General features: G+C 41.4%; 3 protein-coding genes across 4 annotated transcripts; 1 reads left to right on the forward strand and 2 right to left on the reverse strand.

The window, feature by feature from the left end:
• Positions 1–3: 3 nt before the first annotated feature.
• pdcd11 (programmed cell death 11) lies at positions 4–12934 on the reverse strand. The gene is made up of 36 exons (XM_062426651.1): positions 12877–12934; positions 12329–12454; positions 11580–11726; positions 11290–11454; positions 11000–11161; positions 10774–10894; positions 10438–10613; positions 10142–10249; positions 9698–9910; positions 9465–9589; positions 9307–9367; positions 8918–9064; positions 8545–8796; positions 8321–8446; positions 8037–8231; positions 7666–7836; positions 7357–7570; positions 7107–7256; positions 6774–6886; positions 6002–6501; positions 5779–5841; positions 5454–5550; positions 5191–5280; positions 4518–4620; positions 4217–4394; positions 3877–3933; positions 3652–3771; positions 3306–3428; positions 2797–2965; positions 2453–2593; positions 2189–2335; positions 1812–2062; positions 1466–1634; positions 1174–1327; positions 686–851; positions 4–565 (listed from the first exon to the last, which is right to left on the reverse strand). The coding sequence occupies exons 2-36, from the start codon at positions 12431–12433 to the stop codon at positions 394–396; spliced, it is 5451 nt and encodes a 1816-aa protein (XP_062282635.1). The 5' UTR covers positions 12434–12454; positions 12877–12934; the 3' UTR covers positions 4–393.
• A 170-nt stretch (positions 12935–13104) lies between these two features.
• atp5md (ATP synthase membrane subunit k) lies at positions 13105–14882 on the forward strand. Its single transcript, XM_062426695.1, has 4 exons — positions 13105–13188; positions 14373–14477; positions 14582–14669; positions 14764–14882. Exons 2-3 carry the CDS (start codon positions 14391–14393, stop codon positions 14663–14665), a joined length of 171 nt encoding a protein of 56 aa, XP_062282679.1. The 5' UTR covers positions 13105–13188; positions 14373–14390; the 3' UTR covers positions 14666–14669; positions 14764–14882.
• taf5 (TAF5 RNA polymerase II, TATA box binding protein (TBP)-associated factor) lies at positions 14883–19923 on the reverse strand. 2 transcript variants are annotated; one of them, XM_062426683.1, is made up of 11 exons: positions 19506–19923; positions 18730–18958; positions 18309–18624; positions 17979–18142; positions 17701–17836; positions 17109–17229; positions 16830–16959; positions 16550–16714; positions 16251–16428; positions 15649–15826; positions 14883–15422 (listed from the first exon to the last, which is right to left on the reverse strand). In XM_062426683.1, exons 1-11 carry the CDS (start codon positions 19921–19923, stop codon positions 15208–15210), a joined length of 2250 nt encoding a protein of 749 aa, XP_062282667.1. In that variant the 3' UTR covers positions 14883–15207. The 2 variants fall into 2 exon arrangements, with proteins under 2 accessions (XP_062282667.1, XP_062282659.1); XM_062426675.1 differs by having other exon boundaries at positions 18730–18961.
• Positions 19924–23416: the final 3493 nt, after the last annotated feature.

A 23416-nucleotide genomic window follows, 5' to 3' on the forward strand; every position in this document is an offset into this window, starting at 1 on the left:
TAAGCGTTGTGGATTTATTGGTCAATGTAGTAGAAATGCTCCCACAAATATGTTATGGATCCTTTTATAAATCCATTCAAAAAAATGCATTAATCTAAACATTTACTACTCCCATAGCTCAGACTCATTCACATACAAAATTGATAAAAAATGCAAGTAGATGAAATGTTAAATATTATTTTTAAACATTTATGGGTGATTATAACCCTCTTCACAAAGATTTGTTCAAAAGGTTAAAAAGTCTCCAGTCGATGATAATAAAGAGTGGATCATTTTGAGCAGGAATCTGTATGAACATCTGCAGCCATGTACTTATTTCCAATGGTGCACATAGCATACACACAGGAGTCCACGCACATACAGAATATGTGTACAGTTGTGTGTATTAGGTCTTTAATTGGCAGCCTCGGTGCCTTTGGCTTCCACAAACTCCATGGCCTTCTCTTTGACTGCCTGGATGCTCTGTGGGGAGCCATGCTTCTTCTCGTACTCCAGGTAGCGCTTGAAGAAGAACTTGATCTTCTTCACAGAAACACTGAGGTGGATCACACGATCAAAGAGCGCCCTGCAGAAATCAGAAACCCACAGAATTTTTTGAGCACAAAAGTTACAAGGAATAGAATAAAATGTTATGAAATTGAAAAGAGGAGTCAAAAGGCAAACTGAGAAAAGCGTTCATCCTAACCTGACGTCCTTCTGTGCTCCATGTTTGACCATGAGGTCAATGAAGACGGACCAGAGGTCTGTGCGTTTCGGGTAGCTTGTCAGGACTTTGTCAAACATGGTGCGACCTTTCTCTGCATTGCCGTAACGGAACTCCAACTGTGCGAACTTTGCAATCACATCCACACCTGAGAGGGAGGATGACAATGCATAAAGGTTAAGACCTGTGGTGATACACAGCTGGGACAGGGAAACAGGATCTGAATGGTTACACGCACTATTCACTGACAAAACTGCACTCACACATAATGTCTAATAAATGAAGCATGAAATTACTATCCACTGACACTAAACTGTGTAAATGATTGTAATGCTTTAAGTGCAGGAGGGACTTTTCACCAAATTTTGTATCTCTAGTGATTTTCCAAAAACAATGATGAACAGAATATCTATACGAATTGATCTAGCTCTATGATGTTACATCTTCACTATTTAGACAGGCCATCTTACTTTCTTTGGAGGGCAGACTCTTCAGCGCCCTCTGCAGGACAGCACTAGCAGCGTCGCTCTCACCCTGCTGGAGCAGGAAGGTGCCATAGCTCAGCCACACCGCCTTATTCTGACGGAAACGCTTCACCATCGTCTTATACAGGCCCTCTGCCTCCTGGATACAAACACAAGACAGAGCACACAACAAACACATTAGCAGACATTAAAAAAAGATGATCAGGCAGGATGTAAACGGAGTTGCTATCAGCTTTGCTCAGGTGGATACAAAGTGAAACTGCTCAGTGGGTCATACCTTGGTCTTGTCAGACTTTGCGTAGATGTCAGCCAGCTGCTGGTAGACGGGCATGGGCTCACAGAACTGCAGCGCCCGCTCAAACACTTTCTTGAGACTCTCCTCTGTGCCATACATGTTCTCCAGGTTGAGCAGGGCCACCCACACATTCAGCTTCTCCTGCTCCTCTCTGAACCAGAACAGAGAGGCATTTTAAAAACCAATACAACCATCTGTCTTTATAATTTGTCATCTTCCTGCTGCCTTCTGCTCTTTTCTCTTACAAAACAAATATATGATCTTAATAATAATCTGTCAATAACATAAAAAAAAAATAAAAATAAGAGTAAATGTATAATTCAGTCACCTGAAGGAAATTGTTTTAAGCGCCCTCTCGGCCACAGCGCGGGCCTGCTCGATCTGGGTGGCCTGCAGATGGTGAGCCATGTACTGGAGCCAAAGGAGCGAGCTGTTGGGCGAGGCGAGGAGCAGACGCTCGAAGGCAACAGTGTCCTGGGGCCTCAGGTTGGGGTCCATCAGCTCGGTCTCCCGCTGCAACAGGGCCTTCTCCGCTGCCTTTTTCTCCTGCTCCAGCTCGTGCCGAGACTTTTTCTGGGCCTGGCGGAGAACAAGTAGAGATGATGAGTTGTGAGACAAACGTCAGAAAATGAGTCAGATGTAGAAGAAGAGGAAACACAATGACAGACAATGGTTTTAACCAAACAAGCTCCTTTGCTGCCTCACCTTGCTGCCTCCCTCTTGGTCCTCTCCGTCGCTGGAGTCTGGATCCTTATCTGCAGAGGCAGGCTTCAGGGAGTTCAGTCCCATGTCCCAGGAGAAACCTGCTGCCACCTGCAGTCTGGATGGACCTGCTGAGCTGGGCGTCACCTGCTGAAAGAAAGAAGGAGAATATTTATTATTCAGGTTCTGCATAATCACAATACTGTACAAAATCTATGGAGATTTGTAGGAATGGAAAAATTAAAAAGCAACAGTGAATTTTCTCACTTTTGCAGGATTGGGTTTGGGCTCTTCTTCATCCTCTTTATCCTCCTCTTCCCTAAAGTACACCTCCACTCCACTGTCATTGTCCTCGGTCACTGTTTTCTTCTTCTTCTTCTTTTTCGGGACCTGGGATTCTTCTTGTTTCTGGCAAATGAACATTTAAAATTGCAGAGTATGCAGAGAGACTGAGGTCAAAATCAATGCAACATGTAATAATAAGGACAAATGAAGATGACATTGATCTATATGGGGGTGGTTTTACTTTTAATTCAATTTACTATTTAATAGGAAACATGAAAGAAAGTGTGATGTGAGAGTGGAAGGAAACATGGAGGTTTTTTTGTTACCTCCTCACTCTCAGACAGAGTGCGCTTCTTTTTCTTTGTAGCGTCGTGTTTCTTCTTCTCCTCTCCGATCAGACGCAGCGGCAGACCCAGAGACTCTGGGAGGACGTCTGGCTTCCCGGTGTCCGCGGGGAGAAGGGAGAGGTTGACTAACTCCTCCTTTTTGTCGATACTGAGGATAAGAATAGACAGAGCTGCAGACTAAAGATAGCAACAAAAACAACCTAAAAAAAATGACATGATAAAGTTGATTCTAACAATGGCTGTAACCTAAAACTGCACATGACTGAAGATATATTAACACAAGAAAGAAAGATACATCATCCCATATCAACCTATTGATCCAGATCTATTTCTGGTGACTGATATGATCAATTATGCTTTCTTCTCATTTCAAAACACTACATTTATGTGTCCTGATGCATTTTATTCCTGAACTATGCAATAGTTGCTCTGGAGATTGAACTCACTGTCAATTAAGTGTGAAATGTTTTTGTTGTTGTTATTTTTACCTGAGGATCTTTGTGGTGAGCAGGGTGTTTGGAAGCAGGTGCTCAGAAAGGACCTTGTGGTTGTTAACAAAATACTTTGAGGACTGCTGAAGCTCGGCTCTTCCTGTGATGCTCGTCGACAACCTGAAACACAAAACATGCGGAAGGAGGATGAGCTGGGGTCTCTGTGGTGTCGTCGCGCCTGCTGAATTACTACAGTTCAGAAAAAATGTGAAGCACGTCCTTTTAAAAGTTTGTCATTAATATAACATTTAATCACCCTCCTGTCATCTCCTCTGTTAGTCTTTAAGCTCTATTTTAAGTTCTACTCATCTCCAGCACGGAGCAGGATGAATTACTGGCTTACTTGATGAACACTCCTCGCTCTCCTACAGACTTGACGTAGCCTCTGATGATCTGGCCCGTCTTCAGTTCTTGTACAGATGAAACTTCTGCGTCTTTCGCTGGCTTGGCCTGCGGGTTCAGCCTGGAGGAGAGCAGTTACAATCAACCATACGTTACAATACAATACAAGAAGATTTGTTGTTCTAAGCCTTGATTTGTTCAGTATTACAATGAGACCTTGTCATACCTTGATGGACGTAGGGACAACTGCCACTTGCCATTTTCATTTCCCAGAAGGTAAAACCTGTAGTTAAAGAGAGAGGATAAACAACTGAATTATGATGGACTGTTGCGGCTGATAAATGTTAAAAGCAGTTAATTCAGTTTGTTAAGATTTCTACTGTTCTATCTGATTCTGGATTCATTTAGACTCACCTAGCATGGTTATAAATTGATCAGTTTGTAGTCAACACAAGGCAATAAAGAGCCTAATTTACAAATACATAGCTTTGGATATGCATTGAAAGCATAAGTCAGCAAAAATGGTTTGATCAATTAAGCCAGAGACAGCTACAGCATCTACTGACCTGAGGAGCTGATCCTTGCTGTACACCTCCAACGGGTTTGGCCTGTAAGCATCAGCCAGGTCAGTGACAGCAACAGTCCCCGTGCCACCAAAGGGAAGCTTGACCAGGAGGCCGACCTGTGGCTGTATGCTTGTCACCATCCCCAAAGTCACACTGTCTTTCTCCAGTTTATGGGAACCTGGAAAACAACAGGAATTGATATGGAGAGAGGCAAAGTACAACCGCCCAACAGTTTTTTAAAAAACTGATGAGGAGTGATGAGGAGTAAACAATGAATCAACACGGTCTGAGCTCCTCCTACCTGTGACTGACAGTGCAAGGCGCTGAGGTTTGGAGGTCACTTCCACCACTTTGGCGTGGACAGCTTGGCCAAGCTTGTACAGTTTCTCTGGGTGGCTGGCATCCTAAAAAATATATGCATTTTAAAACTAGAGTCAGATTGGATACTGGATTTCTGGGGCCGATATGAATACCAAAATTATGGAGTAAAAACATGTTGATATTGATATATCACAGATACTTTTATATATAATCAATACATACATAAACATACTTCAGTGCACTGAAACAATAAACTTTACTGAGAATTTAATAATTATAATTAGTTCAAACTAACTAAATAACAAAAAACACATACCAAAAATAAATAAATTCACGTATATATTAAACTTGATTTAAGAAAAAGGATCAAATATACGGCCTATGCAACTTTTAAAAAAACATATCGGCACATATTGGACAACATGTACGCCAATACCGGTATAACTCTGAAAGGCTAATATCTGCCGATAATATCAGCTGACTGATATATCAGGCTCTATTTCAAACATCTGCTAACTGTTAAATTAAGGTTCATCTAATCTAATTTAACCTTTGACTCAGCTCAATTTCAGCCCCTCAATGTTAAAAAATATATATGTGGAAACAAAAAATGAAACGCCCCTGCCTTAGTGTGGAAACAAGTTTAAACTTACTTTAGGGTCAGTGATCATGGCCAGAAGTTCAACTGTTGCAGTAACACAAGGATCAGTGGTGACCTCCAAACACTTCCTCTCTGGATTAAACTGTGGACACAAACATAAACAGAACAGACTTTAACATTTCAAGTTTCTGTTCCTCAAACTTCTACTTTCTGTATTTTAAACTTGTTTTTATGTGTTTTTCCACTTTTGATCAAGAGGAAAACTTTGATGGACTTGCTAAAAAGAAATAAAGCAACACAATCTCCTCAATTTACCTTTGATACAAAGCATGTCATTTCCTCGCCAACCTTATAGCTGCTCAGCTTTTCTTTTGCTGTAACCACTTTGAAATCGGCACTCTGGTCCAGTTTGCTGGGGAGAGAAACACAAAGACAAACATTTAACAAAAATAAAAAATAAAAAAAATAATGTAATGCCATTTGAGATAGTAACACAAATCACACAATCTCAGGCTTATGTAATAGAAATCTTTTACGTGATCTTATATGTGCAACATTTTATTACAACAAAAGAATGCTGACAACATTTATTATTAAAATATATCAGTGTACTAAGAAATGAACTTCACTATACAGTTACCTGGGTATAAGTGTGAGCTCAGGAATGGTGTATGTAAACTTGGGATGGGAGAAGGGCAAGAATCTAGAAAAATAAAGAGTTGAGATCATTTTAATTCCATGAAACTAAACGGAGAGACAATATAAATTAAAATGACAACATTATCAAAATAACATCAAAAAGTAGGAACTTCAGTCTGAAAAATGCACTGCCATGTAAAATGAGACACTACAGCAGTGTTTACCTGTGACTGGTGGCCTCTCGCCCTCCGATGACCCTGGCCGTGACCACGCTGCCCACCTTAACCGAGGATGTGGGGAAGGATCCCTGACGCACCTCCTCAGCCTCCACCACCTCAGACACATGCACGCTGCCGATGCTTCCGTCTTCTAGCGTGACCTGAATGCAGGTAGGCTTCACTGTCCGCACTTTAGCCTGCAGGATGTCGCCAAAGCGGTGACCCTTGGAGCTGCTCTGGTTTTCTGAGACTGTGCGCTGTCGTTTTGGTGCGGTGCGCTGCCAGGACACGAGGGGGAGCCCCTGCAGTTCCTCGCAGCTGGGTTCTATGACCTCCACGGCCAAACACATCCCCGCCCTCAGCTTCTCCGACTCGGACAGGAATGTCTCGTTCAGGTGGCTCCTAGTCTGGATCACGGTCAGCTGAGCCGTGTCATCCAGTGAGATGGTGGCAAAGTCTTTGTCGATGTGCTGCAGTATAGCTCTGTACTTTGACTCTTCATTTAACTGTAAAAATACACACGAAATCACAATGGTGAGTATTTATTTATCATCAATAAACCACCTGGAATTAATGAATTGATCCTACTACCAAATATTGTTTGTGTAGCCATGGCTGCATATGAAAATAATCCCCAACAAGGCAGTATTTCCTCTTATTTGAGTAACTTTTACAAAACAAAACTACATTCCTTAGTCTGCCGTATCATTTAACGTGAGTTCAACTTTCCTGCATTATAAAACAAGTCTGCAAATGTCATTTGGAGTTCAATACTCACAGATTTCTTTTTCGCCACCAGTTTGGAAAGGATGGACACGTGGACAGAAGTGGACAGGATGTCAACAAGAAGGACAACTGCAGTCACTTTCTGTCCTGAGGTCAAGCTAACACCTGAAAAACATGCAGCCAAAAGGAAATAATCACTTAAAATGTGATTTTGCAAAATGAAAAGTTTAAAATGTGCCAGTCAATTCACAAGTCAGTTCACATATGGGTTTAAATTTGGTGAAAAGTGTAACTTGTGCACCATGATTATGTCAACATAACATGGTCGATACATCATTTACATAACCTTATAAAAATTAATTATTATTTCTGTTTAAATACATACCCATGACATGGTGCTTGGTGGCCATTATGCTGGCACCAACCAAGTCATCGGACTTAAAAATAGCACCACTCTCCTTCACAGTGTCCACAGTCAGCTTCAGCTTCTGGCCGATAGACAGAGCAGCCAGCTGCTGGTGGAGCTCGCTGTTATCTGAGCACAGATGGAGATAACAAGAATTTAGTGACTAAATTCTTCATGTGACCTCTGGATTTAATCAAAACATCAGATTTTAAACTGTTTACACACAGACCTCTCGTAGCCAGCATTTCAGTCACAGCTCTTCTCTCCTGCAGGCCTCTAATGAGTCTGGTCTGGGCGTCCCCCCCTGGACTTATGACCTCAGACATTTTCAGTGTGACAAGGAATCTCTTCTTTTCCTCATCCAGGTTGGTCACCTTAGCGATGACTGTCTGGCCCATTTGGAAGGCGGTTGTTGTGTCACTGAGGAACTTGTCCGTCATGGCCTGAGACACAGAGATGGAGACGGATGTTTAGTTTTAGCTGAAGTACGAAGAAGTAGGAAAAACAGAATATCTGCAGGTGACGGCATATTACTCACCGACTTGGGTGCGAGACCAACAAGGCCGTATGGGAACTCTACAAAGACGCCATAGGACATGATGTTCTTGATCCAGCCGATCAGCTGCATTCCAACGGTGATCTCTGAGAACTCCTTGGCAACCACTCCTTCCTCCAGCGACCATCTCACTGTTGGTTTCTTGGTGAGAGTCTTTAAAAGAGGAGCAGCTAAGGAAAACAAATACAACTCCTGCTTTTCACATTTAAGAGATAAAAGAATGTACCTTTCTGAACCACCAAATCAATCAAAGTAGGGTTCAGGTTAACCTTTCAGTTGGGATCATCTTCTCTAACCCTAAACCCTTACCCTAACCCTAACCAACAAAACCACAGACTTTAAAAAAAGGATACAATGCCCGTTTTGTTCTTGTTGAAGCAGACTAGATCAGAGATGGTGTCTCCCTCCTGCATGCTCTCCCACAGCATAGTGCAGTTAGACATGTGATCCGAGAGGTGCATGGTAGGTAGTGTTGCACGGAACTCTTCGGGAAGGATGGCCACCTCCAGACCGTTAAGTACCTTTTTCAGCACTTTGGCCTCCAGCTTCTACATCAATACACAGAGCAGATATTAGATGAGCAAAGTTGTAATGTCCAAACTTGATACAGTGAAAGCAGGAGGTCTTTTTATCTTACCTTTCCCACTTCACAGTCAATCTGGGGCTTGCGAATTTCCTCAGTTTCTTTTGCCACTGCATCCCTAAACGTCAGCACCATCTTTGCCTTCTCTGTGTCGCAATGAAGAACCTTTGCCTTTAACACCTACACAAATAAACAAAAGCAGCAATCTTATAAGACTTAAACTCCAACAACCTCCAACTGGATTATTAAAAACACACCCAATTCTCTGATCTCCTCACCTGACCGACGTAGAAGACATCCTCAGGATTGGTGATTGGCTCAGAGCTGAGCTCGCTGAGCGGCACCAGGCCCTTGACGCTGTTGTAGAAACGGACGATGCAGCCAAAGTGTTTGACGCAGACGATGTAGCCGTGGGAAACGCGGCCGGGACGGGCGTCGTCGTAGCTGAGGAACAACGGCAGGGGGCTTTCGATCAGGGCTTTCTTTCTGGTCAGATACAGCTTCTTATTCTCAGGATCTACAGACAGCACCTGGAAACGCACAAATAAACACACACAGACTTATGAAAAGATGACTACTGGAATGTTGATGCTTCATTGCCATTTTATTTAGTGTGATGACTTTAAAAACGAGGTGGAGGACTGTACTCACCCGACATTTGACCTTCATGCCCTCCATGTACTTCTTCTCTGGGTTCTTTAGGACGATGTCGGACAGGTGGGTCCGCGGCACCAGGCCTTTAATGTGGCCGGACAAATGCACCACCATCCCGTGAGTCAGCAGGACTGCCACTTTACCCTGAGAGGAAAAGACACAACATATAACCCAATTTCTTTTATAATTTTATTTATGGATTTGACTACCTAAAAATGACTAAAAGAGATCAAGTCAAAAATGCATATTTTAAAAGAGAAATCATCCTCTTTCACACTAACTGAAGCACCACAGATTTGCCTTCTTTTTCCAGATGAAATGCGGCGGTTGACTGAAAAAATTGTTGCTTTAACAGAATCTTTAAAAAGCTGATTTCATGTATTCACCTCTACAATCTGACCAGCCTGAAGATCGTGGTATCTAAAGAACGGCTTGCTTATCACGCTCCTGGAAACAAGACAAGAACAAAGATGTATTATACAAACTGGAATGCTGAGTTCAACACTTACTATGAAATAAGAAACATAAATGTGAAACCACGTACTTGCGCAGACTAACAAAATGAAGTTGGTCGATGGGGCTGAAGTCCAAGATCCTGCAGGTGTGCTCAGGTATGGCCAGCACTTTGTTGTCATTACCTGGCTCGTTAGACTCCTTCAGGTGGTTCCTCTGTTTAAGAAAGACGATGAAATGATAATAAGCCGATGCTGAGCTGGCAGAACACCTACAGAAAGCTTTAGGTCCTCTTAAAATATTCAAACCATCACTGCGACTCACGTGAACGAAGGCTGGTGTTTTGTCAGGCAGTTCCAACATGGCTCCAGACATGTGATGCATAGAGGTCACCTTGCAGCTATTCACCACCTCGCCGATACGGTCACCGCAAGCAGGGGAGGGTTCGACTCTGCTCCCGGGCTGAACGAGGTAACTGCGCAGGCTCAGACCCACCAGACGGGTGGATGGCTCCACATACAACAAGCAGGCTCGCACCTGAAAAGATGAATGAAAAATTAAGTTACGCTGTCATGTTTATACTTTATTATCAGCATGTGAAACAAAAACATTAAGTGGTGACAGGTAACACATAATATAAAGGCAGTTTTAAAGAGATGCACTTCAATCGAGAGCATCAATGACAGTGATTTTGTGTTACGAGTTATCGTAAAGTAGTGATGCTTTGTAGTACACGCCACAAGGATCCTTGTGTCAGATCAGCATTACCTCGCCTCCCTCAGTGTAGCTGGATGCCTGTTCTGGATCCATGTGGAGGAAATCCACCTGGCCACTAAACGAGGACAGGAAGTCTAGGAGCAGACCGTGTTTGGTCACCTACAAAAGGGAAAATGAAAGGAATTGAACATTATCAAAATTAAATCCCGTTTTAGAAGTTATGAGATCAAATGAACAGCATTTGAGACCACCACAGAATTTTCCTCATACACTTGAAGAAGATGCAGTGTTAGTAATATGATTTAAAAAAAATAAAATAAAGAGACAAAGATAAAAGCTGTCTCTACCTTTTTGATTGTAGCTTTGACTTGAAGACCAGGCAGGAGGTTAGTGAGGTTCCAGCCCTGCTGGGGTTCAGCACAGGGCTGGGCGATGGTCGGGGGACAGAAAGAAAGTCGGACAATGCGTCCATCGTTCTTCACGTCTTCTAACTGACAAGTCACATACTGGCCCACTTTCAGTTCTGGACACATGAAAAATAAATAATCACCTGAGAGACACTGACACTTCACGACAACCCATCACTTCTGTAATGTGTCTGAAACTCTGCTCAGAGACAGATCATCATCCACAACTGAATTGTCTTCAGGGAATGAATAGTGATGTGATTTGTTTTGTCATACCTTCAGGTTTGCTTTGTTTATCTGTTACTGCTTTCTTGGGCAGGAAGGCTTTAGTTCCGCTTACGCCAATGTCAGTGATGTAGCCATGATCCTCTACGCTCTCAACACATCCAGTCAAGACCTGAATCAACACACAGGATCGATATTTTAATCATTTTTTCTTGATGGATGTTAAAACATTTTTTACAGCCAACATTTGGTTAAGTGATGCTCATTTCTGACTCACCATGCCAGCTTTCAGAGAGCTTGAAGTGAGAGCCTTGTTGACCAGCTTTGGGTTGACTGATAGCTGGATGCTAATAGAGCCTCCCTTTGCTTCATCCAACTTGGCAACCACACACCTGAACACCATGCCAGGGTAGAAGAAGTGTGGCAGAGAGTAAATCTCCTGTGAAGTAAAGGCACAACATTGATGTTAGATACTGCAAAATGTACCATGAAATATGTGTTTGTTTGTCTATTAAGCCACCAGACTCCACAGATCCAATAAACAGAAAACACAAACATCTGGCCTACCTCTGTGTCGACCGAATCCAGCTGTTGGCTGAGCAGCTTGGTGTACGAGTCACAGATGTTCTTGATGCTGAGGAAGCCGTGCAGGCCACAAGGCAGACTGACTGTCACCTCAAAGTCTGCTACCTCCTTCACACAGCCCAGCATCAGCATGCCCTCCTTCACATTCTGGGAAAGAGAAAACATATCGAGTTAGAAGCTGCGCTGAATAACGTTTTAATTCACAGAAAATTAATCTGCATGACACGTTTAATAAATTATAAATATGTGTTGATGCTCAGCAAATCTGTTACCTTAGCGTGTAGAATTTCCACACACTTGACTGCAGTGTTGAGGGTCAGACCATCTCCTTTCTCTTTACCAGTCTTTGGCTTCTTGAATTTCTTGCTGTCATCTTTGGACGCTCCCTTCCTTTTCTTAGCTTCAGGTTGTTCGCTTGGCTGAAAGTGAAAAATCAAACTGTTGTTAAGTATGGAGGTTATTTCACGATACTGTGTAGGCCGGGTGAGACTAAGTATACAGCTCATAATTAGAGAGGCAACGATTATTCAGTTAGTTGATCAACAGAAAAATGTCAGGTTCTCATATGTGAGGATCAGCTGCTTTCCTTTCTCAGATAAGACAGTAAGTTCAATATCTTGAGATTTTGGACTGCTGGTCAGACAAAACAAGCATACTGAAAATGTCATTGTGGGCAAAGAGAAATTAGAAGCAGCATTTCCCCCACTATCTTTAAAAATATTTTATAGACTAAGCAATTCATCGAGAAAAATGTCAGTAGATTAGTCTAGAATGAAAATAATTGTTAGTTGCAGCCCTATTCATAATTCAAATCTAATGCAAACTGTGTGGCAGGAAATGGATTTGAGGAGAGATTGTGAACAGCTGATGAGAAAGAACAACTTTAGTGTGTTGATGTGAATGAAAAGAATGCATAATCCTCTGTCTGAGCATATAACACAGCCACAAACTGTCCAGACAATGTGAAGTCTTTGTACGGTAGTGTGGATATAAAAAGAGGGGGGGAAGAGTTGAACTCTACCTGGAACAGGTTGTCCACTTCAGTCCGTAGAGTCACTATTTTACTCTCAGTGGCCTTCTTGTTGGTTGTCCCTCCTCGAGGGAAGTCCTCCTCCACTGATGCCATGTTTGCTGTTGTTTCAGTTGTCTACAAGAATCAAAGTCACTATTAATGGACGGACACTTTGTAACCTCTGAGCTGCTGCTGATATAGATTTTGGGTTATCCTTACATTTGAGACTTGTGGAGTTAAATCTCCAATATGAAAGCAAGGCTCGATGAGAGGCAACACTGGGGCTCTGTTTTCTAACATCTACCACAACAGAGCCAATAGGTAAAACCTAACAAAGAGTATATCAGTTTCATTGTTGCTGACGATAAGGTTAACACTGAAAACATGCATCAGATTCTGTAACGATAGCTAATTTTAACATGTTTTAACGCTCTCTCTAACCACTATGTCGGTTTAACTAGCACAAAAAGAGCCTATTCAGAATGAAACAAACTGGATTTTAAATTATATATATAGAGGCTTATTCTGTTAATATTGGTAATGGGACGTTTTCTTACTTTTAAATCTCCGGCTTGTGGATCTCCAAACTCACATGTTGTTCAGCACGCCATGTTCACGACCCGGATGAAAAATTCACACGGGCGTTTCTTTGTTCGTCCAATCAAAAACAAGTAAGAGTGATTGACATGTCTCTTGACCATTCAGGGATCGTTTTTGGTTGTATATTTGAGTGACATTATTTTGGACCAATAGTGACACAGTTGACTTGCTACGAGTAGGTGGGATTTCCTGGCAATTTTAGCTTTGCGGCCTCTGTTGAAGGGCACTTGTCTCATTCAGTCTGCAAAGGGTCGTGTGGTAGCCTAAAGGTAAGACAATATGCTTTATGAAAACTATCAGGCTATATGATTTTTGTTGTAGCAGTACTGACTGGTCCCTATGCTATATTTTAAACTTCTCTGTGGCAGTGTAGTATTTTACTAACAGTTAAAAATGCAGTGACTAGCAGGCTAACCTAGCAAGCTAACGAGAACGTACTTATGGCTCATGTCAACCAGCAAGTATTGACCGGTCAAAGTCAGGCTGAATACAATACGAGCCAAATAATCTGATATATATTTAGTAACATGATTAAATAATAGTAAGGTGAAAACGTTACCTTGCAGTGTTTAACTAAAATGCGCTTTAAGCCTCTTGACATATCAGTATATGGAAGACGACGCTGAAGTTAGCTTCCGATTCGGAGTTTAGGACAAGGGTAACATGTATGATCTTCAGCTGGGACGAAGGTTTTCTTCACTTACACTTGTGCAACAGTGTTAGACGTCGTAACAAAAAGTCTTAACGATGTTTACATTCATATTCAGATTCGTGAAACCTCTTTTTGCTTATGACAACTGGAAACCTCAGATTTGACTACCCTTTTCCAAACGAGCCCAAATTAGACCAGGTCCAGACCAATAACTACAATACTTTGATTTAACAAATCTGGACTAGATTAACAATGAGACTCCAGAGACTCATTAAAATGCAGTTTCATAGTGGTGAAGCTTTTATTCTGTTTTTGAAACCAGTAAAAGAACGATTTATCTGCTTCTTTTCAGCAGGTTTTCTCCACGCAGACATTAAAACAGGCCTAGAGCAAAAGCAGTCCGTGAAACTGCCTTAGCCTATGTCTGTTTTCATAAGCAAAATAAAGATTTAAATCTTAAAGTGTGTTTAAATATAATTAAATTGCTACGTTTAATACTGTTTCACTAGTGTAAGTGACGCAAAACGGATTAGCCGATAAATGTCATGTTTCCCTTAACCCCGAATCGGAAACTAACTTCGTCTCTCTAAGTAACATACTGAGACAGTTGCAGATTCTTACCTTACACTTACAGTAACTAGTAATAAGGTAGTTTACAGATGCACACAGTTATAGTTATACATAGGCTATAGTAACACTTTATTTTTCTGAAATGGTACTGACGATTTTCCACACCTGCCATTGTCACGTGTAATGTGTACATTCTGTACTATTATCATTCGCATTTCTTTGTTGTGGTAGGACCATTACCAATCCATCATGGGAGGACATGACGCCGGAACCCAGCACCAGTTCACTGGCATTGCCAAGTACTTCAACGCATACACGATCATAGGAAGGAGGAATGTGAGTTAGCTGTAGTAATGTGCCACTTCCATGTAAATAAACTTCATTCGCATGCAGCATCTCCATGTATGCAGTGCTCATGTTTTCCACTTTTTTTCCCCCAGTGCGTTTTGGCAACATATGCCACTATAGCCAGCATCTTCCTCATCTACAAATTGAAGCCCAAGAAGGCTGTCACAGCAAAGTGATGATGTAAGTATGGTGACACCTCTCTGTCCTGTTTAGTTTCCACATCCATCGCAAATTGCTGATATATTCAGATATGTTCCACTTCTTGTCTTTACAGATGTCCATTTTGACCATTGTTTCAAACTGCTGGGAGGGGAGAAAGCAGCTGGACGTGCTTGTAATAAAAGTATGACTGTATGGATTGCTTATGTTAATAAAAAACACTTATGCCCAAAACATAGAAAACACTTTATTTATTTACACCAGTATAAAAGACTATTATACAGAAATGTCAGCCACATGTTGAGCAAAGCTGTATTCATGGCAGTGATATTCAAAATGGTCCTTAAGCATCAATGGCACTTTTCTCAGGCGAGGGGGATATCTGCAATACATCAGCTTGACTGAGGGTCACAAGCTGGCTAAACTATAATCTTCATTCACAGCTAGATAACCAGAGGTAACCTGATAAAACAGTTTGATTTTATTCCCACTTGGACTTTAGGGACCAGATGTTTACTTCATTTCAGGCTTCCATAGATTATTTTCTCATAATTCAGTTTTATGGATTGTAGGCCCCAGCGGCTAACAGCAGGTTCCTCCTGGTGAAGTGAAGGTGTACGACCGGCGTGGATTTACTTATGTAGGTGCCAAGCAAAAGCTCCTGTGAGTTCTCTTGTAGATGGACATGTCCTGTAGCTGCTGTGAAGTCGTCGGTCTCTAAATCATCAAATGCTTTCGTGGCGTCCCACAGGCGAACAGTGTTGTCCATAGAGCCTAGAAAACAAGAGGCTTTGAATATTTGTCCACTAGATGGAAACATGGTACCCTGCAGCTATGATTTCAGAAACGCCAATATCTCCAGGTGAACACACTAAAATCAACAGGTAAATTAAAAACTTAAGCAAATAAGTTTAATATGAAAAATACATTTAGTTCAACAGTTGATTTGAATACATCTTCAACTGAATTAAAATATTTAGAGACATTGAGGAGCACCCACCTGAGGCGAGGATCTCGCCGTCCCTGCTGAACCTGAGGGAGTAGACGGTATCTGTGTGACCTTTGAGCTCTGCAAACATGAGTCCATGACCGATGTCCCACAGCAGAACTCTGCCATCAGTTGCTCCTGAAGCCAAGAACTTCCCATTGGGAGAGAAGGCCAGTGCGTGGATAGGACCCTGAAAGATTACGTTTAAAAGACTGGCTCAGTGATAGTCTCTGCAGCACTCAATTCTGCCAGCTGTGCAATATGTGGGTGTATGGAAAACACAATCACACAACAGGTTGGCTGTCATAATATGACCTTAATAACAATGTGCAACAAATGATGTCCTATATAATGGATTGTTTAAGCCAGAGATGTCCAAACTATTCCTTAAAGGACCATGTGGCTGCAGGTTTTCATTCCATCCGAGCAGGAGCACACCAGGCTTGACTCATTTAATCAACTGATATCAGTCTTCGGACAGTTGATTAGTCAAATCATGTTTGCTCTTGATCGGTTGGAACAAAAACCTGCATGCACAAAGCCCTTTATTGAATAGTTTGAACATGCCTGGTCTAGGCAAATGTGAAGGTTACAGCTCTGGTGACCCTTCTGACCTTGTGACCAGTGAAGATGCGCACGCAGTTTCCAGTCAGGACGTCCCAGAGGCGGATGGTGCGGTCAGATGACCCAGTGGCCACATAATTGGAGTTGGGGTGGAAGCGGGTGCAAGTGATGTCAGCTAGGTGACCGGCAAACATCCGTAGAGGCTGGTAGTGATCAGTTGCCCACAGACTGTTGGAGAAAGCAAAAACACACCACTGAAAGTCACCAGCAGACAGAGTCGCTGTAATACGTTATCCTCTGTGTTAGAGAAGAACATGGACAGAATCTAAGGAAGTGTGCAGCTTCTTACCGGGCGATTCGGTCATGTCCTCCAGAAATAAAATAGTACCCATGAGGCGAGAACTGGGTGTCCCATACAGGGTAGTTGTGGCCTTTGTATCCCACCAGACATGTAAATGTTTGGAGACTCCACAGCCTGACTGTACCGTCTTCAGAACTTGACAACAGGTAGTTTCTGAAAGGCAAAAAGAATAATTACCGTGAAAGGAAATTATGTTACATAGTCACATGGGAAATGGGTATAGCGTCACTTTTTCATTTTCCGTATCTATCTTTCTAGTTCTTTTTACCTGTCTGGGCTGAAGCTGATACCATATACTGGGCCACTGTGTCCATATAGGATCTTAGACTCGCTGGCTGTCTTTTCATCCATGATCCTCTCCAGCACATCATCTGACTCTTTGTCAATCAGATTCAAGTCTTGAAGAAGAGAGAAAGGAAAAGATGGGGAAGGAGTTCATTATTTTCTAACGGTAGCAAAAATAAAGATAGCTTCATCGTAAGGCGCACTGTTGGATAAGAAAGCTGTGGTGGTCACAGTCATCGTTAGTCACTGACACACGCTGTACCTGCTGAAGATTTGACTTTGCGGAGCTTTTTAGGTGTGACGCTCCATACTCGCACCGTGGAGTCAGCGAAGCCTCCTGCTACCAGACTGGAGTCGTCTGTGAAGTCGACTGCAGTCAGACCCTGCAGGGCAAAAGATGACAGTAATTATTAGAAATTACTTCTGTTGTAGTTTACAATCAACTGTCCAGACTACCATCCTCTTAAATGTACATACATGTTAAAGATGACCTGTGGAGTTTTTCCCACATTCAGTATTTCCAACAGAATGTACTCTTAAAGTCTAACAAACATGTGAGAGCAAGTCTGACCTTCCTAAAAAACATGATTTTATATTTTAAATGGTGCATTGTTTACAAACATGCTTCTTCCCTGCATTTACTGCTGCATTGCTAGGTTTCTTAGCACTTTATTGCCACCGACTGTCCACCAGAGAAAAAAGCATTAAATCAAAGGCCAGACATAACAAGAAATTGAAGGCTGCAGGATGATACTCATAAAAACACTGCCCGACAGCATTATTAGTGTTAAAAAAAAAAACTCCACAGGTTAACTTTAAAAAACAATGAATGGTTGTGATTATGGAGGTTTGACCTGGTATGCATTGAGGAAAGTGTAGAAGCAGATGGAGGGGAGACACTCTGGTCCCAGGCGGATCTTCTTGGTGGACTCTTTCATGTACATGATCTTGTCCAGCTTGTCTGAATCTTTCAGTTCTGGAAGAGGGATCCTGAATAACAAGATAATGAACTGGGGTTATCAACAGGTATGTAGCACAATGCTGTAGCTGGGTCAGCTGATAGGAGGTAAGAGATGAGAATCTACAGTATATGAACCAGTAGTGTGAAAGTGTAAGTGTGAAAAATCCATACCTAGTCTGTGAAGGTGCATTAGGATCCTGCTTCTTGCTCTTGGAGCCCATACTGTCCTTTTTGGGTTTCTTCTTCTTGGGTTTACCCTCCTCGTTCTCTGCCTCTTCATCCTCATCGTCAAGAGGCAGTTCAATTTCTGGTTCCTTAAGCAATCCATAGTAGACCTACAGGAGAGCGAATGATGGTGAAACAAGGACTTATAACATGATCGTCGAACAAGACAAAGAAGACACAGATCCCGTCGTGTGTGTGTGTGTGTGTGTGTGTGTGTGTGTGTGTGTGTGTGTGTGTGTGTGTGTGTGTGTGTGTGTGTGTGTGTGTGATGCCAACCTTAGCTTTATTGGCCTCTCTCTTGCCCTCTCCAGCCAAGCTGCCAGACATGGCATCGATCTGGCTCTTGCTGCGTGGCATGCCATCGAAGATGTCGATGTAGAGGTGCTCCTGGATGATATTCCAGATCTGGTTGTTCTGACGCTCCTGCAGGTGCCTCTTAAGCAGCTGGTAAGAGTCACGGGAGATGCGCAGGACAAACTTGCTGGTGCGAAAATCCAACAGCGTCTCATTGCCTCTCATGTGCTCCTTCTTTGTTAGGCTGGACAAAATGTTGAGGTCGTCTTTATAATAGCACTCCTGATCCCCACTGAACCTGAGAGGGTAAGAAACAGAAGAAGTGGAGTTATTGAGGGATGAGATTTAACGCAAGTAAACTCTTTTCAATTTGAAAAACATAAAACATGTGAAGGAAACTCACTTTTCAAAAAAAAACTTGGCCTCATTTTCGTGGTTGTTGTACACCAGCTCCAGATACATGTGGACAAACAGCGGGTAGAAAACCTGGGACAGTTCTGCTCGGTGACAGTCCAAAACAGTTTCTATGAACTTTTTCAAGCCACTGTAGTAAACCTTGTAAAGAAGTGGGTCTCCCTGCTGGCTGTAAGCCGAAAGAACCACATTGACGTCTGGCTGGTCCTCTCCAGACACTGCTGACAGAGAAGTTGAATGAGACGGACAGTTATAATACTGACCATTGGTTTAGCCCAATTACAGATTTAATAACAACACTGGATTGGTCCAATCTCATTTTTACAGCAGTTATCTATACCAGATGTGGAAATGGTCTTTTTAAACATCACCTGAATTTAAAGTTAAACTACAGAATAATCCTTTAACTTGATGACAACTATATGCCAATCTAGCTCACTGCCACTGATGAAGACTATGAGAAAAAAAAAACTTGCCAAGTTGAGAGTACATTCGAGCTTTCATAAAATAGGCATGCCTGAAAAAAAGTTATTTCTTTTGCACAAACGTTTACAATTGCCCGCCGAAATGAACTGGCTTCAAATTAAAAGCCTTCTTAAAGCCCAAAAAAGAGTAAGCACGATTTTTTTTTAAACTGTACACTAAGTGATTAATACTTTATGTAGGAGTTTGTATCTAACTTATAGGTGATTTAATGTTGACAGGAAACGTTTGCAGAAATGTTTCATTTATTAAAACACAGCAGCAGCTGGGTCTGATACGGACCTTTGGGTGGCGCCTGAACTACGGCGGTGGATGAGATGGTCACCCGGCTGAGAAGAGAGTTTGCATCCCCGCCATCTGCGTCCCCACCTCCCGCTGCACCTCCAGAGCCTGCCCCGAAGGAATCAGCCCCCTTCAGATCCAATGAATCCTCCGGTAATCCAGCTTCACGACGCAATATATCGACAGACTCAGTCAGTTTGTTCTTTCTCAGGAATTGCAAGACTGCGAGTAGCGTCTGCTGGTCCTCCGAGGCTCCCACCGCAGGTTTGGTAGCTGCAGCCGAAGCAGTAGCCCCGGGGGACGTAGAGAGCAGTCGTCCGTCGTTTACATTGTTGTTTCCAAAGCCATCGTTTGATGGTTCTGTTTTTATGTCTTTTTCTTCATCTGTGTCGACCAGACCACCCTGCACGGCCGCCATTTTCGAAATGAAGTGCGCATGTGCGAGGTTCAACAAAAGGAAAACGTCCACCGTGCAAGATCAAGTCACCTGATTGGTGTTTACTGATGTCACATCAAAACGGAGGTCCCGCCCCCTCTCCCTTCTCCACTACACCCGTTGCAAAACCTGGATTAACATGTTCAACTAGGCTCTTACATTCCTCATAAACAGTATATCTACCAGGATTTATAACATGTTCAACCAGGCTCTTATAGTCCACATATACAGTATATCTACCAGGATTTATAACATGTTCATCTAGGCTCGTATAGTCCACATACTTTATATAATATCTACCAGGATTTATAACATTTCCATCTAGGGTCTTATAGTCCACATATACAGTATATCTACCAGGATTTATAACATGTTCATCTAGGCTCTTACAGTCCATATATACAGTATATGAAATATCTACCAAACCAGCATTTCAATATTAGTGCAATTTGTGCCATCACAACTGGTTTGGAAGCCAATCCGGGTCCAATATTTCACCTACAAAAGTTTGATGTGGAAACATGAAGCCTGCAGTGTACATACACTGAGAATGGACTTTACAGTGAAATACGAGACATCTATCCTGTTGATTTCTAAAGTTTTTCTACTGGACACAAAAAAAATTCCATTCTCAATATGCACTGGAGGCTTTAGGTTTCCTCATCACAGTTTGGATTGGCTTCCAATCCAAAGTGATGTCAGACATCATGTTCACAGGCCCAGCCATTAAATCAGGTTTTCAATTAGCCCAAAGAAACTTTCTTTCTACTTTCAAGAGATGAATGTGAAAACGTGGCAAACTCTGCATATACATTATTCTGCACAGTGAAGCTAAAACATTCATCTTAAGGAATAGGAAGGAAAGCACTTTTTTTTAGTGGAGAGAGACTATTTTGAGGGGAAACTATCACACACTACATCACCACCATATCATACAAATTCTTATTCAATCTATAGTATTTTATACATCTTAAAACGTTTATGAGCAAATCACAGGTGATTCAAAACAACATTATTTGATATTTGCTGAACAAATGTAAAATTTTAATGTTTTTAGCAGTGTGGGGCTGTTGCATGTATAACTCAACATTGACTGCATCATGCACAATATCAGGTTATGGACATGTTCCTGAGCATTTATGTCCACAGATAAAAATGGTCTATACTCAACATGACTGTAATCCCAGGGCAAGTGAATGTGTATGTGTAGTGCCTCAAGTACATAATGTAAGCAGAAGCTGTTTTTAATAGCTGTTATTAAATAATAAACAGACAAAAAAAAGAGACCAAGTCAGATGCTTACTTATTGAGTGAGGTAGCAAGTTATAAATGAATTGTTCTGGTGTAGTTTTGGTTTTTAAGTTATATTGTTTAATTATAATTACATGATTTATGTCTGTGTTTGGAAATGACTGTTCTCACTTTTCCATGTTTGACCTTAGAGTAGTGTGTTTTGTTTATCCATAATTAAATCTAATTCATTCTGTTTAGACTTAGCAGTAATAATAAATAATAATAAAGTTTATTTATATCACTTATCCAAACCAGAGAATATAAAGTGCTTTACATGGACAAAATGGAAAAGCAACAGAAAAAACAAATGTACCCCAATTGAATGAAGGAATAATGTAAAATACATTTTCAGAATTAAATAAAGAATATATGTTTATACATATGTGGGCAATCCCATTCATCAATACCTTTTTCTTTAAAACTGTATGCTTTTATTTATGTTTAGATACTGTATGTACCATTTTATACCAGATGGTGGCAGTTTAGTCACACATAAAACCCCTGTCCTGATGACCTTCTTTGACAATGCATTGCTGATGTCACCAGTCAAATGTAATGAAACAATAAAGAACATGCTGCCAGATAAACCTACAATAAGAAAGTATTTTTTAGAGAAAAACACATCTGATGTATGTCCACCCTGTCAGCCCAGTCACTATTTTAAACCAAAAATTTGTTCATGACACATCTTTTGTTCTTCTTCCTTTATATTACTGATGTTATTTGTATTTTCTTACTTTGCACCATCTTCCCCTCTAAATCATAGCCACACTCTACAGGTGTGATGTAAATGGTACACCGTGCAGGTTAAATAAGGCGATGAACATGCAGCTTTTACAAAATACAAATGACACTTCTGTTCAGTGATATAGTCTCACCAATCACTTCATTTAATGTTGTGTATGCAAAGATAACTTGACATGACAGACACTACTCACACGTATCAGCACTAATCAATCTGCATACTGCTGAAGCTGAATTTCAGCCAATACAGAACACCACACCTTCTTCCCCTCTGAACTCCCCGTCAGAGACACACAAACTGCTGACCATGCATCTTTTGGGTCAGCAGAACATCTGTTTTCATCTGGAGGAGACTGTCAACAGAAAAAATCCGGAACTTAATAGTGTTTCATTGTATTTTCGAATAGTGCAGGAGCCATGTTTTACTCATCCAGTGCTTCTCTTGAATTTAAGATATTGCAAATATCCCCTATACATCACTCTTTACTTACTTTACTATTTAAGCTTGTAAATTGGAATCTAAACATTGGAAATAAAATAACATTTGATGGCAGAATTTGATGTAATTACTGACTTTTTATTTCCCCAGATAAGTATTTATCTCACAAAACCTCTCTGGACCTCTAAACCTCATATGCAGTAAATTCAATTATTATAAATTCTAGCTTATTTCAAGTACAGTGCAGCTCATCCCCTCTCCTGTGCCAGTTCATCCACGCTAGACATCATGGAAGTGATAACTCTGCAGCAGCCTGAACCTGCAGCCTGTAGGACAAAAGAGTTCAGAGCAGAAGCAGCAGGGCGTTGTATAACATTGCAGAGGCTTTTCTCCATGTGGAGGAGGATTGGGGGTTGGGAAGGTTGGTTAGGGTGTGGGAGACACACGTGTCATATGTGCAAGATTACTGTATAGCTGCTAATTGAGAAGGGTAGACACATGCCACTTTAAATGTTAAACATTGGAAGACACTGCCAATGTATGTGATATATAAAACACTCAGATCAGCAGTTCGCTGTGCGTGCTCGACATATCTCTTGTTGTATTCACCTTTATCTGACCCAGTATATATACAGATGAAACAGGAGTGAAGGTCACTGATTTAAGATTTTTATTTCTAAATTAAACAATAGACAATCTCCTCCACAGCTGCTTTAACAATACATGGAAACTCAGTAGTGTTGACATTGATCTGAAATAAAACAACTGCAAGATTGATTTTGTGAAAATGAGAAGAGACCACAAGAATTTAATTAAATTTTAAACATTTTGAGGTACTGGCACTTTCTAATTTATAATTAAATTCAAAAAAAATTTGGAATATGCATTCAGCGTCACACACCTGGATCACCTTCAGAGTTTGTTTTTTTTTGTCATATAGCTGCTTTCAGTTGAGTACAGTTCTACCGCCTGGCCTGTATAGATGTTAATATATACAAA

This window comes from Scomber scombrus, chromosome 2 (genome assembly GCF_963691925.1).
Source record: "Scomber scombrus chromosome 2, fScoSco1.1, whole genome shotgun sequence".
NCBI classification, from domain to species: domain Eukaryota; kingdom Metazoa; phylum Chordata; class Actinopteri; order Scombriformes; family Scombridae; genus Scomber; species Scomber scombrus.

Bases quoted from the DNA above. Each gene is read 5' to 3' on its own strand.
- pdcd11 (XM_062426651.1), bottom strand. From the start codon at position 12,433: ATGGCATCAGTGGAGGAGGACTTCCCTCGAGGAGGGACAACCAACAAG. The intron at 9,590-9,697 runs GTGAGTCGCAGT...TTTCTTAAACAG, and splicing joins AAACACCAGCCTTCGTTCAC to AGGAACCACCTGAAGGAGTC. The intron at 5,842-6,001 runs GTAAACACTGCT...TTATTTTTCTAG, and splicing joins CGAGAGGCCACCAGTCACAG to ATTCTTGCCCTTCTCCCATC.
- taf5 (XM_062426675.1), bottom strand. From the start codon at position 19,923: ATGGCGGCCGTGCAGGGTGGTCTGGTCGACACAGATGAAGAAAAAGAC. The intron at 18,962-19,505 runs GTCCGTATCAGA...CTTCTCTGTCAG, and splicing joins AGTTCAGGCGCCACCCAAAG to CAGTGTCTGGAGAGGACCAG. The intron at 16,429-16,549 runs GTAAGAAGCTGC...TTTCTCCAACAG, and splicing joins GGACATGACCGAATCGCCCG to TCTGTGGGCAACTGATCACT.
- atp5md (XM_062426695.1), top strand. From the start codon at position 14,391: ATGGGAGGACATGACGCCGGAACCCAGCACCAGTTCACTGGCATTGCC. The intron at 14,478-14,581 runs GTGAGTTAGCTG...TTTTTCCCCCAG, and splicing joins CGATCATAGGAAGGAGGAAT to TGCGTTTTGGCAACATATGC.